General features: G+C 38.8%; 1 protein-coding gene across 2 annotated transcripts in view; it reads right to left on the bottom strand.

Annotated features, from left to right (window-relative positions):
- SLC39A8 (solute carrier family 39 member 8) overlaps positions 1 to 9,224 on the bottom strand; it is a 30,569-nt gene extending 21,345 nt beyond the window's left edge. Inside the window, exons 1-2 of one of the 2 annotated variants that reach the window (XM_051790504.1) lie at positions 9,015 to 9,224; positions 1,671 to 1,839 (exon numbers count right to left, since the gene is read on the bottom strand). In XM_051790504.1, coding sequence (XP_051646464.1) covers positions 1,671 to 1,839; positions 9,015 to 9,215 — 370 coding nt within the window. In that variant the 5' untranslated portion in view covers positions 9,216 to 9,224. Of the gene's footprint in view, positions 1 to 1,670; positions 1,840 to 8,590; positions 8,956 to 9,014 lie in introns of those variants that run through there. The other variant, XM_051790505.1, reaches the window with a different exon arrangement.
- Positions 9,225 to 14,912: the final 5,688 nt, after the last annotated feature.

The raw sequence follows: 14,912 nt of genomic DNA, 5'->3' as shown, positions 1-14,912 counted from the left end.
AAGTTAGGGAAGGACTTGAGTGTGCCCCTAAGGTCAGCTAGGTTAGATATGAGTTATACAAATCCCAAGAAAAAACACGTGATATATATTGCCTTCCAACTTCTACTCTGTTTCATCAGCACTTATTTTTTATTTCAAGTAGCTGTTCTGTAAAGCTCATTGTACAGGTTTCTTCTGTGCATCTTGTCTATTAGTACTTCAGAAGACAGTATATCATCTTCTGAAGTCCCTGGGGAGAAAATTCACATGAACACAGATATAAACATGCACAGAAGATTTTGCTTCATGGGCAGTAACTGAAATCACCTGATGCCAATGCTGTAGCAATACAGATTCATTTTGTGATGGGGTGGGGGGGTGAATAAATCAACAGCTGCATTTGGCACTGGGCCTTCCTGTGAATTTCTGTTCAAAATAGGTACCACTGTGTGTCACAGCCTCATACCCTTGTGGTTTAAAATACTTTACATGGACCTTGCAGATTTCTTGCACTGCAGCCAAGGGAGGGGCAGGGAGAAGGCTGCCTTGCTTATCTGGCTACTGGACATTGCTTCTGAGCCTGAGGGATAAAAGAAAAACAAGAGGGATGGTCTAGATAGCTTAGGAGGTTAACTGTAGGTCAAGGATTCCATGTACAACCTACTTAAACAGTTCCCCCCAACAAAAGAAAAAAAAAGAGAAAGACAGATCCTAGTCTCTGGTGCAGATATTATGGACTTCTTGGCAATATGTGTCTTCATATGATACAAGCAATCTAGAACAGCCATAGTAAATTGGTGATATGATTTCAGTGATTACTCAAGTAGAATTCTAATCTCTCACTGACACAGCTAAGATTTAGGAATTACCTCTAATTCTTAATAAATATGATCACCTATGTTAATCAGAATGTTATTAATGCTAGTATTTCAAAAGTTACAAAAAGCACTTTTCTATCTCTTCTCATAAATGCTGACATTAGGCACCAACTCATCCAAAATCCTAACTTTTAAGTTTAATTCAGATGACTCCCTTGGAGTAGTAAATTTATTTGTGATACTGAGTCAAATCAATGGGTCATTCTATATTTGATCCTTATCAGTGAAACAAGTTACTTCATTAACCAGCTGAATCTTCCCCGTCCTTTGTTTTTTACTGCACCATACAGTTCTGTGCACAATAAATATGGAAATAAAGTAAGAAAAATAGGAGGAAGGAAGACTAAGGCTACCTAGCCATGTGATGATATTCCACATGGAGGGGTCATCACAGAAGATGACATGAAAGCAGGAGTCAGAATTTGGAAGGAATATTTTTCCTCACAAAAACAATCGCTGGCTCCCTAGATGTCATGACTCCCACCTGCAAATATCTCCACTCAAATGCAGCCCCCTAAGTAAACCTTGTATTGCCCTGATACATGCAAATCCCAGTTAGGTGATTTCCCACTGCAAATCAGCTGCACAGACTTCCCTTCTGTACTCCCATCTTCTCTCCTGTTAACCAACTGTTAGCGAGACTCCTTGTGTTTGTTTAGATGTCTGCTAACCCGAAACAGCATATTGTGTTTCCACTTTACAACCATATCCTCTTAAACAAGACACTCCTGTTATGCATAGATAAATGCTTACTATTCCCCTAAGAAAACCCCACTCCAGTCACAGTATTAATATTAATTAATATTAACTAACCTTGTAAAGAATGTGGCTTAGACGTATCCTCAAAGTTTTCCTGATGATCACATGGGTGAAAAATGAGCTGTTGCAAAACAGCAGGACATATTGTAGAGAAGTTGGAACTTGATATGTGACTGTTGTTTGGTATCCCATGCAAAGAAAAAATTTCTTCACCAGTCAAGCACTGAAACAAAAAGGAATTTTGCCAACTTAATACATTAATGCAAACCCAAAAATTCATACACTGAGAAATCCAAGAAGTACATGAAAATACTGTAGTGCATTTTCAAGGAAGTCTATGCAGTGTTTGTATGCTGTGCATGAAAGCACTGTGATTGCTTAATGTGACGCAGAAATGATTCAAAGTATTTTAAGTGAGATAAACCAGAAATCAATACAACATATTTTAAAGAGACATTTGCAAATCTTATGCCCTATGAACCAGGACAGTTAAACCCTAAAATATATTTGGAAAAATAGCTTCAAAGTAAATAAAATAGTATGTAATTACAAAATAATTACATTTAAGAGCAGAATAAATACATTCAAAACCTCAGTGACAGAGTAGGTCAGAAAATGACTGGTAATTCAGTGACAGTTTATTCATGCAAGTGACCACTTCTGTGTTACAACAACACTTCTTATTTATTTCCCCCAATTAAGTGCTTAAAAATGGTCTAGAGCTTAGCAGCACTCAACATTTTTCATTCATTTTACAGCAATAGCTGTTAAGAGCAAACATTGTTTTGTAGAGCTTTCCTGCACTCCAATGAGATACACTCCTACTTTGGATCTTCACTTTGCCTTCAGCTTGGGATATAACAGTGTCTGATGGGTCAACAATAAACGTACTTGGCAGTGCTAAACCAGGCCAGGGCAGGGCTGGTTCCTGTGCTTGGCACTTTCAACCAAAAAGATAAAATACAGACCAAGAAATATTGTAAAACATCCATCTACAGAAAAATTGAGTGGTTTTATACGAAATGTTCCAAACTGTGGAAGTCTTTCACCTAACACTTTCTGTTAATTCACGTTCTTTATTTCCTACAATAATAAGGAAAAAGTGTTCTCTTTTTGAATGTCAACAAAAGTGATTTGGCTTATTGCTGCACAACAAACACACACCAAGGTTTAGTCTTGGGACCAAAAAAAGTCAAATATTTTCCTTCTATAGGAGACATCAATTACAGCATAACTCTCCCTGTAGCAAATCTCAGTTGCAAAAGCAGAGCACTTGAAGTCTTAGCAAAATAAAAACAAATGTTCCCTCCCTGCTCTTTTCAGTTTTGCTATCCTTCAGATTCCATAGCACTTCTCCAATAATTCAGTATTATTATTTATGAAGCGATTTCCTTCTAGAGACAAGCTTAAGCAACTGCAAGTCATTTATTTCAACTTCCATTTCTGTTAAGAAATAATTTTGTAATACTGCCCAAAAACTGAAAGCATATGCACATCGCTTGAAAGTGACTCTTTTTGATTAAGCTTGGAGGAAAAGAACATGCAGGCCAATTCAAGCGACTTCAGCTAAATTACATCCAGGATACTTCTATCCTTCCTCTTTAATGACCCAGCCTAGCAAAGCACTCAAATACATGCTTGACCTTAAATATAAGTATAAACTTTGTTAAGGCCATGAGACCCTGAAGACTCAAATACAGAGAAGCGAAGTACATATAATTTCATCTTTCAACATCAATGCTAATGTCAAAGAAGTAACACATATAAAATAAATACAGCTCAATAACAGAAGGCTTTTTTGCTTTAAAACATGTTGTTCCATTTAATCTCAGTGGAGTAATGCATAAAGAAATCATCACTGAACATACAGTCTTTTACAGACCAATACAAAAAACTCTGGAGCTTTCTAAACTGGTTATGTGCCATATCATTTTCCTGTTAACACTGCATTATGGAATAACTCAAAATACATGGCTAATATGCCCACAGTGAAACAAAAGGAGAATACTTGTGGTCTACAGGAATAGTTCCTGTATGGTGCTTATTACTGGCTCATAGAGCCATTCCTGGAACCTACGATGAAAAGCCCTTAAAAAACAAGCCACTAAGAGCTAAGAATTTATAACATAACCATCTCAAAGAGAAATTACCTTTAACTATCTCATTTCTAGAAATACAGAATGAATTATTAGTATTTTAAAACACCAATACATTAGTATTAACATTAGTTCACAAAAATCCAAACAATGTTGTAGATAAGAAAACATATGGAGAGAAAATAAATCAGACACAGCATGAATTAGTAAACTTGAGACTTGTAACTTTGCCTACATACAAACACGTAAGTGAGAAATACCATTGGACAAGAGCTCTTTCATGTGAAATTGAGAAACAGCATTTTATTTAATTACTATTATTATTTTGATCAGGGACAAACCTAGAGGATAATGATTCTTATAAATGATTCATTGTTATAAGTCATCTCATACTCTCGCTAAACTCCTACATACATCCAAGAGCTAAAAAGCAAGCTTGCATGAGTTCCCTAGCACAATTAAAGGATTAATTAAAAGACTGAATCTATTAGAATTCTTGAACTGGAGCAATGCATGTTTGCACACTGCAGAACTCTGCATTTATCTTTGGAGGATAAATAAATACATTAACACAGTCACACTGCTGTAAAAACATGCAGTATTTATTTTGTAAGACTGACAGATGATCTCAGCAGAAAGAAAATTTAGCCTCATAAAACAGGGGACTGAAAACGATGTCCCGACTCACCAAGTCTACTGTTATGTCTATCCCCTGATATTCAGTAGGACTTATTACAGCGATTAGGTGAGGGGACTGGCTGTAATATTACTGTCACTCAGTGTTTAGTAAACAATTGCAAAAAAAAGATATAACAAGATTGTGCTGAACTTTCAAGAAAATGTTTTTAAAAACACTTTCATCAAAATTGGGAAGGACTTAAATCAGTAGGATTTACACAATTACAAAATATTCAAAAACATGCTTACTTTTATCCTGCTAAGGCTCTCCCAAAAATGATTGACCAATATGGGATTCCTCTAACTGGAAAAATTAAAAAATATGACAGTAACAACTATCTTGTAAATGCATCAGTCCCTGTGTTCTGCTGTGTTCTTATCGTTGCTCTGCCTGTTTTATCTGTAGCATTCCACATATGAAGTACTTAAACACCCAACAGCATCCTGGACTGCAGTTTCTAGATGTTGCTAGATTAAATACCAGCCCAGCCCTAGGCTGAGCAATGGGTTCCACAGTAGCAATAGCAAAGAAAGAATGCAGTGAATGCCTATCTGACCAGCTGTTTTTTGATTTTTTTTTTTAACTTAGTCTGACCCTGGATAAGGTAAAATAGAGACATACAACTATGTCTTCCTTAACTTACTAGTAATAAATTAAATCATCTAATGCTGATGAGATGACAGCTTTTTGTCACACAGCTAAGAACTGGATGCTAGGAGATGATCATTCCTTCAGTAAGCAACACTCCATGAGAAGGAGTCAAACCAGATGAAGCTGCTTGAGTACACTTGTGTACTTTAGGGATTTCACACACCCCCCATGTTCAAGGCAGCTGGTCATGCTGGGACCTGAAAACTGTCCTTGAGTGCTGACATTTGCTGAACATATTGTAGAAATAAGACACTTAGAGGGTAGACCAACTAAGCCTATTTAGCCTCACTGATCAGGCAACATCAGATCATGGTGTTGGATCACGAGCCTAAGTCACACTCTCCATTCTTTCAAAAAACATGAGTTTTAACTAGTGGAACACTATAAAAAAAAAAAAAATCAAAGCAGATACTAGCCTGGTTCTAGTTTATCTGAAATACTAAAGTTACTAGATTTTGACTCATCCTGAGATGAAAATTAATTATAACTGATCATGAATATAATATTAATAAAAAATTTAATTTCATTTTGTCCAAATGTTTTGTTTAAAAATTAAGATGCATCACATTAAAACACAGTATTCAGCTATAACATCTGGATTGGCATAAATATAGATTTAGGAAAGTCAAAGAAGGAAACAGGAGCATGATTTTAACACCTACTGAGTACATCAAAGCACAAAATAAAGGTGATGTTAACAAGCTTTCTTTTCAATGACCATTTGCCTTCCATGCATTTTTGACCAAAAATTTTGAGCACGTCATTTAATCCTTTGCCATACATATATGCCTACCATACTACAGTGAATCCAATGACAGAACATTAAGTATGCTTTCATGCTTTTACATCTTGCTAATAATGTAAAATACAGAGCGCATAACCAAGCCATCATCTATGAGACTGCAATTGCTAATTTTACACCTGTAAGTAGGTCTCAAATGTGTGGGAATTCCACAGGAAAATGTGACCAGTATTTGAGTTTGCTCAGTTGCTACTTATTTCTCTGACAAGAAGCCTGAGCTTACCTATTAAGAAAAGGTGATAACAGAAAAATTGAAGAGCAAAGAAAATATAAACACACAATAAAAAGAATTACGAAAATTCATGATGAAAGAAGAGACCAAAAGCATAAGAAATTTGAGAGAGTTAAATGCAAAATTCCAAGAGTATTCAAAAAGTGTGCCTTTTTTCCTCCTACACTAAAAAAAAAAATCAATATCTTCACAAGTTACCATAAATGGCAACATCAGTATATGCTCAAACACCATCATCAACAAATTAAATCATTTTTCTTTTCTCCTTATCTTTTCAAGTCAACCTAGTATCAAATAAAAACAGAAAACAAGTATCCATCTTCTTCTGGCTTACACATCCAGACTTTCAATCTGAAAAATGAAAAATCTGAAAAAGAAAATGGATCAGCTTCTTGTAGATCTTGTCATGAGATTAATATGCTTACTAAAATTATTATGAATGAAACATTAAAACTTAAAACTAATGCTGGGATAAAACTTACAGAGGCTGTTCCTTCTTGCCAGCTGCTGTTATCACCTGTCCCTTAGGGATCAGCTCTGCACTAAAAATTCCTTCAGGTTTGGCTGAGGGACTCTCAAGAGCAGGGGTGTGTTATCTTGATTCAAAGAAAGGCCTAGAAGTCATCCCATTAGCTCTAGACATGGAAGTTGTGAACTTAAAGTCTAAGATAAACCTTGTGTCTTCCTACAGCAGATATTTATGCAGCCTGAATGGATTCAGCCTACTTGAGAAAGGCCTGAATCATTCTCCAGAGGTATTCACTTTCCTCTGTAGAGAATCAGTAGAGCTTAGGTCTTTGATACCTTCCAACTTTAGATTAGGTCACTTCATGGCTTCTGTCATAACCAGTAGACACTCAAAATCATCAACTTGTAAGCACAAAGACTCACAGTGTTTAAAAATAATCACATAGGATTTACTTGGTATGAGTATGCATTTGCATGCACCACCTGCCCAAAGTCATGGACATACCTAACATCCATGAGGGATCAAAGGTCAGGAGGAAAAAAAGCACTTGCTTTAGTGGTACAAGCTGATGGAGCAGCTGTAAAGTCAATTTTAAGAAAGAATACAAGTAACTCAGCAAAAAAAGTATACACATTTCAGTATGGTACCTACATATTATTCAACATGGACACGAATAGAACAGGCCTGTAAAAAAAATTGGTTTCTGTTAAACTTTGTATTACTTATTAGGAATATGCCTCTTCAGTAATAAGAAAGAGCATTACTTTTTTTTCCTCTATACCTTGTGCCAAAGCCTGCGTACAAGAGCTACGTGCTTTTGCAGAGGGAAAACCTGAAGGACTGAAGAATCTGCCCATTTCTATGCCCTTTGAAAGAAAGCTCCTTTTCATAGCCATATTGAACACTGAAAACTTGTATTTAGCATGTGTGGCTGGGAATGTTTATGTTTTTAACACACTGTGCTGGAACAGTGTTCAATTTGTGAGATTTGAAAGCAGTGAGTCCTGCAAATATTGCTATGCTTATACTCAATACTACATTGATTTCAGTGGCGTTAATTCCCGCTGAAACCTTTCTAAGACAAAGGGAGGTTATCCAAGATTCATCTCCTTCACAGAACAAGAAAAGGAGCTACTACTCCAAATGTTAAAAAACAGTTCTCAAGGTCCTAGAGTCATTCCTCTTTATTATGAAGTGGAATCAAACCAGACCAAACAGTCATTCCTACTTTCCTTTCATTTTTGTGACTTTTTGTCCCTGATTTCTGAGCACATGGAAATCTCCACTAGTCTCAAAATTCTCCTTCAGGGAAACAAACTTCTTCTAGGACACTAAGATATGTGGAATTAAACACACTTTAAAAGTAGCCATGAGATCTGAGTTTTGAATGGAGACACTAAACAGAGAAAAATATTTTCATGAAAAGTAATATTCCAATGATAGTAAATTAAACATCAGTTTAAAAAAACTTTTGGTAGGTAAATTGATGTGTGCACACTTTGTACTCAACTTAGATGCAAGATGTGAAAATTTCTTTAAAAGTTTCTTTACACAACTAGACCTGTCTGTATAACTGAGTTTGTGCTGTCTCATGACAATTGTATTTTGAACAAGTCCTGAAGATTTGCTTCTTCAACTGTCGGAGGGAAAAACTAGCTGATTCTCATATACTTTTTGCTGTTGTCCAGATGCTATTTAACCAGTAAAAGTGCTACTTTAAGAGCTGAACAACGAGGAGGGAGAACTTATGCCGGGAAGCAGCAGTTCACTGATGGACGGCAGCTTCTCCCCTGCCGCAAGCTGCTCTCTCCAGCGGACCGGTACCTCTGCCCGAATCCCGGACCCAGCGCCTTATAAGACATTTCCTCCCTCCCTCCCTCTTTCCCGGCTTCAGCACGAGGAAACACGACGGCAAGCGAGATTTAAGAAACTACGGAGCTGCCGAGCCGGCTCGGCGCCCTCGTTCCTGGACGTGCGTTCCCAGCCGGGCCCTCGCCGCCGCCGCCGCGGAGCGAACGCGGCGCCCGGCGCAGCCCCCGCGGTACCTGGTTGTGGTGCAGGTGGTGGAGCGGCAGCGCGGAGCTCAGGGGCGCGGCGCCCAGCTGGTGCAGCAGCGCCGAGAGCTGCGCGGCCGACAGGCTGTGGTTGGCCCCGAATACTCTCAGCACGTCGTCGGCGAAGCTCGTCGGGGCCGCCGCGCGTGGGAGCAGCATCTCCATCCCGGCGGGACGCGGCGAGTGTCGCGGATGGCGCAGCCCCGCCGCGCCTCCCCCGCCTCTGGGGCTCTGCGGGGCGGGAGCGGCGCCCGCCCGGCCCCTCCCCGGGGGCCGCGGTGGGGACACGGGGCGGGCGGCACCGCGGCGGAGCCCCCGCGGCTCCGGACGGGGCAGGCGCCGCTCCCCCGCGGCGGGAGCCCCCGGAGGGGGCCGTCCTGCTGCTCAGTCCCCGCCACGGTGTCGGGCTGCTTACCGAGCGTCTGCGTAGCCCCGGCAGAAGGTGCCGTGGGGCTGATCGAGATGACCCCACGCGCGGGCAAAGGGGGAGGCTGCGAAACTCCTGGTTGCCACCACCCCCGGTGCAGGGGCCAAGGGTCAAACAGCCATCATGGTCATTGCCCTCAGTGTGCTCCCAGACATATATCCAGCTTGCCTGCCTGCCCCAGTCTGCCATGCAACACCCTTCTCCACACCCACCTGCCCTGACCCACGAACCCCACAAGGGATAGTCGAGGTCAAGGTCCAGGTCCAGCCAGACGCTCAAGTATGGCCCTGCCGTACACACCTCACCAACACTATCTCCACAGCTGAGGCTCTGGACCTTGGAATGAGTTGTTCAGTTGGCAGCTAGTTAGGCAACCTGCTTCTCTCAGTCCCCCTCCCTTCCACAGGTTGAGACATGGATTTGCATCTCGTCTACCTTCTTAGGAAGGATTAATGCACAAAAAAAGCATGGCATTTCATGTATGCTTTTAACAAACAGAGAAACCTGGCACTGGTCACAGGTGTATTGCTGGGGACTATCACTCAAGTGGTTTGGATAAAAATCCTCACAACTGCAGGACAGCAGCTCCAGCTCAGTAGAGATCCGTACTGTTCAGTTATTCTGTAACTGCCTTTTACAAAAATTCTTGTATATCCATGTAGTGGGCAGAAACAGTGTGCTTTTAAAGAGTTGTTTGTTTTGGGGGGTTTTAACAGTGCAACTGTGCTGAATTGCATGAGCTGCAGCACCGTCCCAGATTCCAGATTTCCTGAAACCAGAATTTTGTACTGTGTGTGCCAAGTAGTCTGGGTAACAGCACTACGAAGGAGGCATGGTTAAAAAGATAATTCACAAGCAGCAAAACTCATTCAGTTAAATTCTTCATAAAAAACTTTCATGTCACAATGCACAAAGTATCTTGCAGGGAAAAAAACCCACCAGCAACATAACCCACTACTGGGGGGGGAGGGGATGCGTGGAATCTACAATCGTATAAATTCTAATGCTAAAAACCTATCACTTTTTCTGAATTAGAGCCTGGATAACTAATATATTTTCACCCTTCCCTCTTACTTGGTTGGTGGCAGGTGAAACAGCCTGGGCACAATTTAGCTGCACGTTGTTCCAGATGTCCCCATCTGTACTGGCTATACCACCAGCTGTGGCTGAAGATGCTCCACCCTACCCACCGCTTTATTTGCATGTGCATTTTGACCCTCTTCCAGAGAAATTAACTTGCTGCTAAGGGAATTGCAACATTCTTCTTTAGGCAGCAGCAATATCAACGGCAAAACTGGCTCCTCCTATACTTTCTTCTTTGGCGTGTGTATTTCTAAACACAGCTCTAGCACCAGTCGCTTACTGAAGACATTCTGAAATTTTAAAAAGTCTAGATTTGAAAAGTACCTTAAGGCCAGTAGATAAACTGGTAACAACTGCAAGTTGGTTATAACAGGTAAATCAAAACAGGTTACTGGTTACATTAAAAAGATTTGAGTGCTCTGTTGTGCAGGGCCAAAGGGTTAATCTCAAAATTGATTATTTTAAGACTTCCTTTTTATCTGTAGCAGAAATATAAAGGATTATTTAAATTAGTGTAATTAAACTCATATTTGCATTCATTCTTAGGCCCATATTTGCATAATGCTGAAAAGTTCAAGTAAGTCCTGGATAATGCCATTAAGATTTCTTCTCTGTTGCCAATCCTTGGCAGAACAAAAATCCTGCTTTATTTCTGAGACACAGCCAAAATTTTTCCTCAAGGAGTGACGTATTCATACTGCTCTACTTTAAAAGAAATAAAAAGTTTCTAAACTCAGTGTCTCTGAAAAAACCTGCAAGAACTAGAAGGGCAAACTAACAATAAGACCAGACGTCATGTACTTTTCAAACAGTATGCATAGCACTTGAAGAACAATTCCAGATTTTGTGTATATTCTTGTGATGTTCAGACCTAATCAGGAAGTCCAATCTTTGTTCATGTCAAGTCTGATAAATCTTAGGCAAATAATAACACAGCCAAATGATCTTTCTCAAACTGAAAGAACAATCTGTACACTATATAGCAAGTACTTCCCAACAGTACTTCACGGTCCTGATTCACTATTGTTTTGTGAATTCACTATTTGCTTTTCTTACACCTGTGCGATGTTGCTGTTACATTTAAACCACCACAAAGTGCCAGCACACCAGATGGTGACTGTCAGTGGGCAAGACGACATAAAATCAGTTTCTCCAATCTTATACAGGGCCAAATCCTCTCTGAGTTGGGTTTTTCTTAAGAAATTCAGTGAAGGTGTAGCTAATTACATTAAAGCTAGCACGATTTGTAATCATATGTGTTATTTACCTATCTCAAAGTAAAGAAGAATCTTCTCTGTCTATTGTCATTCAAACTACTGAAATAAATCTATTTGAAAATAGCAATCATATAATTCTGTCATTTGGCAGGTAAAAGAGACACACACAGACCATCCCATATAGTAACATTTGGACCTTTTTTTCTCTCGGCTCTTAGTTGGATTAACTATCTAAATAGGATTTAAAAATTATATCTTGTAATTAAATACCCTTAAATGAAATGGCATATAGCAATGGATATTTTAGGGGAAGTACCTAGGTAGACATGACTTAAACCTTTTTGCACATATTTTCTCAAAGTAATTCTCTTCACTGTGGTGACCAAATTCTCAGCAGTTCCATTTTTTCATTTTTAGCTTGGCAAGGTAGACTTAAACACTCACAGCCACTATACCTTAACTCCCAGAGACTCAGTCAAATAAATTACAGCTTACAGCATGCTAAGATAGATACTCCATTTTCAGTATTGCCAGCTCAGGAATCTTTCAGTTCTCCTCAAGTCTGTACCCTTGTAAATACTGAAAAGGAATTCTGGTATTAGAACTCTAGAAAGACAGTCAAAGTGTACTGTGAAGACTGGAAACTACAGCAGCCAAATAAAAAACATATTGTTTGGCTTAAAATTCTTAATATAAAAATCTCATCAATCTGCAGATAATTGACTAATTTTTGAAAGCTTGGGTATACAGAGTAACACTGGAAATATGTCCTTATTTATCATAGTAGAAAAGTTTCTGAAGTTAGAGAATTGGAAAGAATCCTTACTGCAAGGCACAAAATACCTACTGGAACTGTAAAATTTTCAAAAGAAAAAGTGGGATCTCAAGTTTTATGAAATATTTGGACTCTGCAATTTTAATTGTTTAATAGTGAACTAAAAAAGCTAGGGGCATGATATGGACCTTGAAGTACAAGACATATAATGGCATTGCTATGGTAAATCAATCACAACTTGCTTCTCTTCTTAGGCTGCACTATCAGTTCCATTTGTGTACTGTTTATTATCCTGAGAAACTTAGCTCCTGCAAAAGTTTAGCATTATGCAAGATTTCAACCAGCAAGAGGTATTACTCATTCTATAACCTACACCAGTCAGATCATTAGGTCTCTCTGTGAAACTGTAAAATACACTGTTTCTGAAAAGAAATGTGATCCATTTTCTCCTTAGGGCTAATTACTGTTTAAATAAATATCTTTAAAAACAAAATCTCTGTAATAAAATAACTATATTAAAACCTTCACTGTTTACATTTTCAATTAAGATCTTCAACCACAAGAATAAGAATTTTCTTTAATGGAGATATACAGGTGAATTAGCTTCAGTTCATAGCTGCTCATTAGAAAATTAGGCTTAGTAAAATTCCACTGACATTTTAGAAATATTATCTGTACCCACCTTGTTAGTGTAGGGTCAAGATTATTTAGATCCTATTGCTACTGTCAAAGCCTAAAGTTGTTTTGAATCTGAAGTTTCAGCCTAGGGCCATCTCTAATTTTCAGTTGGTAAACCGGTTTCTAACTTAGAAATCCACTAACTGTTGGGCTACAGCTTCGAGTAGTATGAAGTGAGATAGTGCCTGGAGAGCTGAGCCAGCCTATAGCAGCCTATGACTCAGAGTACCCCAGATATGTGTGCAGAGAGATAGGAAGTAATAAACTGCCTTAAAACAAGAGCAGTATTCACCAGGAAGATGAATACTGCTCACATTGCCTCACATTAATCAAATAATTTTCACCAAAGAGTCATCTTCTGGAAAAAATACGTCTTCTGCAATTTGGGGAGGAAAAGGAAAAAAAAAAAAGACTTTTTAATTTTTTTAAAGCAAAAAGACACTATACATTCTTATCAGTTGAACTTCATTTTGTAAGAAAATGAAAGTTTGGCAATTTGGAGTTCTTTTTCAGGGCAGCCTTATTCTGAACTGTACCATTTACCATTAAAGAAAAGAATTTTTACATTTACAAATTCAAAGTCAAGCATTTCAGTTATTCTCCCCAAGTCTTGCAAACACACTTTTAAATTTAGATTGTCTATTGTTCTAAAATTAGTTTAAACCCAATCTTAAAGACTCAAAAACATTGAGGAAACAATACATGTTTTGTAGGAACACGCCTAATAGTGACCTCTTACCTGGTGATGACCTTTAAATGCACCAGAGGATCCCAGGGGATGATCAATACATGACTGAAAGCTACAAGCTCAGATTCTGTTGACATACCTGCACCCAAACGTATGTATCTAAAGAACAAGGGTTACCACAGAATAAAGGAGAAGCAGTCATTTGTCAATATTAGTACGATTAGATAAGTGAAGTAGTGTCAGCAGGATGTCTGAGACACAACATGCTGGGGTTGTATTTTACAGGCTGGATCCTGCAGGGATCAAGATGAGCCCTGTGAGACAGCAATGCTAAACCAGCTGCAGGAGTCCTTTAGGTTTTCCCTTCATAATCTGGTAGGATGAAAGAGTAAGTAAGGGAGGGACCAGAACAGCCTTACCAGCTCCCATAACAGGATCTGTGAAGAAAACAATTGTTCTGGACATTTTCTAGGTAAGTGACCTTCAATACATCACTCTTTCCCTTTGTTTCTTGGAAATACAGCTACTAAACATGTTTGAACAAGCAAATTCTTACTGAAAACATGAACACTCAGTCATGTCAGTATGCTTAGCACATCTACAAAATAGGTGCTGTACTGGTACCTGGAACTGGCAACCATGCATTGAACCCAGCTTCATTTTTCAATAAACACTAACGTGAGAGGGGACAAAAGGTGCTACAAGGTAGAAGATGTCTTACTTCTGAGAAAAAAACACAGCTGCAGCTAACACTTTCTTATTTGGGCATGCAGTGGTTAACATACAGCATCAGGCCCTTCAGCCACTTCTCTTCTACACCCTTGTCACTAACATTTTAAAAGTTCCAGTTAACAGACAGTACTCCAAGCCTGCATGAGTTCTCAAGCACTGTCACCACGCCAAGTTTAAATTCAGGATGTGCTTAAAACTGTGGTGCTTTAACCTATTAAAATAACATCTCCCAAATGACAAAGTATTTAAGTTTGAGGCACAGTTCTCAGTCAAATATTAGTTCAGTCATTTGGGAGATATTACTTGAACACAGAAAACATCTCACTTTTAACTCCATCCTCAGTGTATTTTTGCATCTATCTGCAAATAATCAAGGTTAACATGATTTTAAAGATACTTAGTATCATTCTGTTGCAAGATCAGCAACATCATCACAATGGAGCACCAGAGTTGTACACAGTTCATGACAGCTTTTGAATTCTTTGTGCTGCAATGAACTTGTAACTAATACTTGTAGCCCAGAGTATCCAAACTCTTCCTGCATGAAAATAGGTTTTGTTTTGTTGAAAAGTATTAGAAAATAGGTTTTCTAAAACTTTAAACCTCACAATTACATTGTAGAATACTGAGACAGGACATCTTTGAGACTAGTTAAGAACTAAGCAGGATTGAATATTCATATTGATAACCAAAACATTCAGGTACATCAGATA

This window comes from Manacus candei, unplaced genomic scaffold (assembly GCF_025592945.1).
Source record: "Manacus candei isolate 608988 ecotype Guabito, Panama unplaced genomic scaffold, ASM2559294v1 h1tg000028l, whole genome shotgun sequence".
Taxonomy (NCBI): domain Eukaryota; kingdom Metazoa; phylum Chordata; class Aves; order Passeriformes; family Pipridae; genus Manacus; species Manacus candei.
Note: the sequence above shows the minus strand (reverse complement) of the source record. Positions and strands in the feature narration are given on the sequence as shown.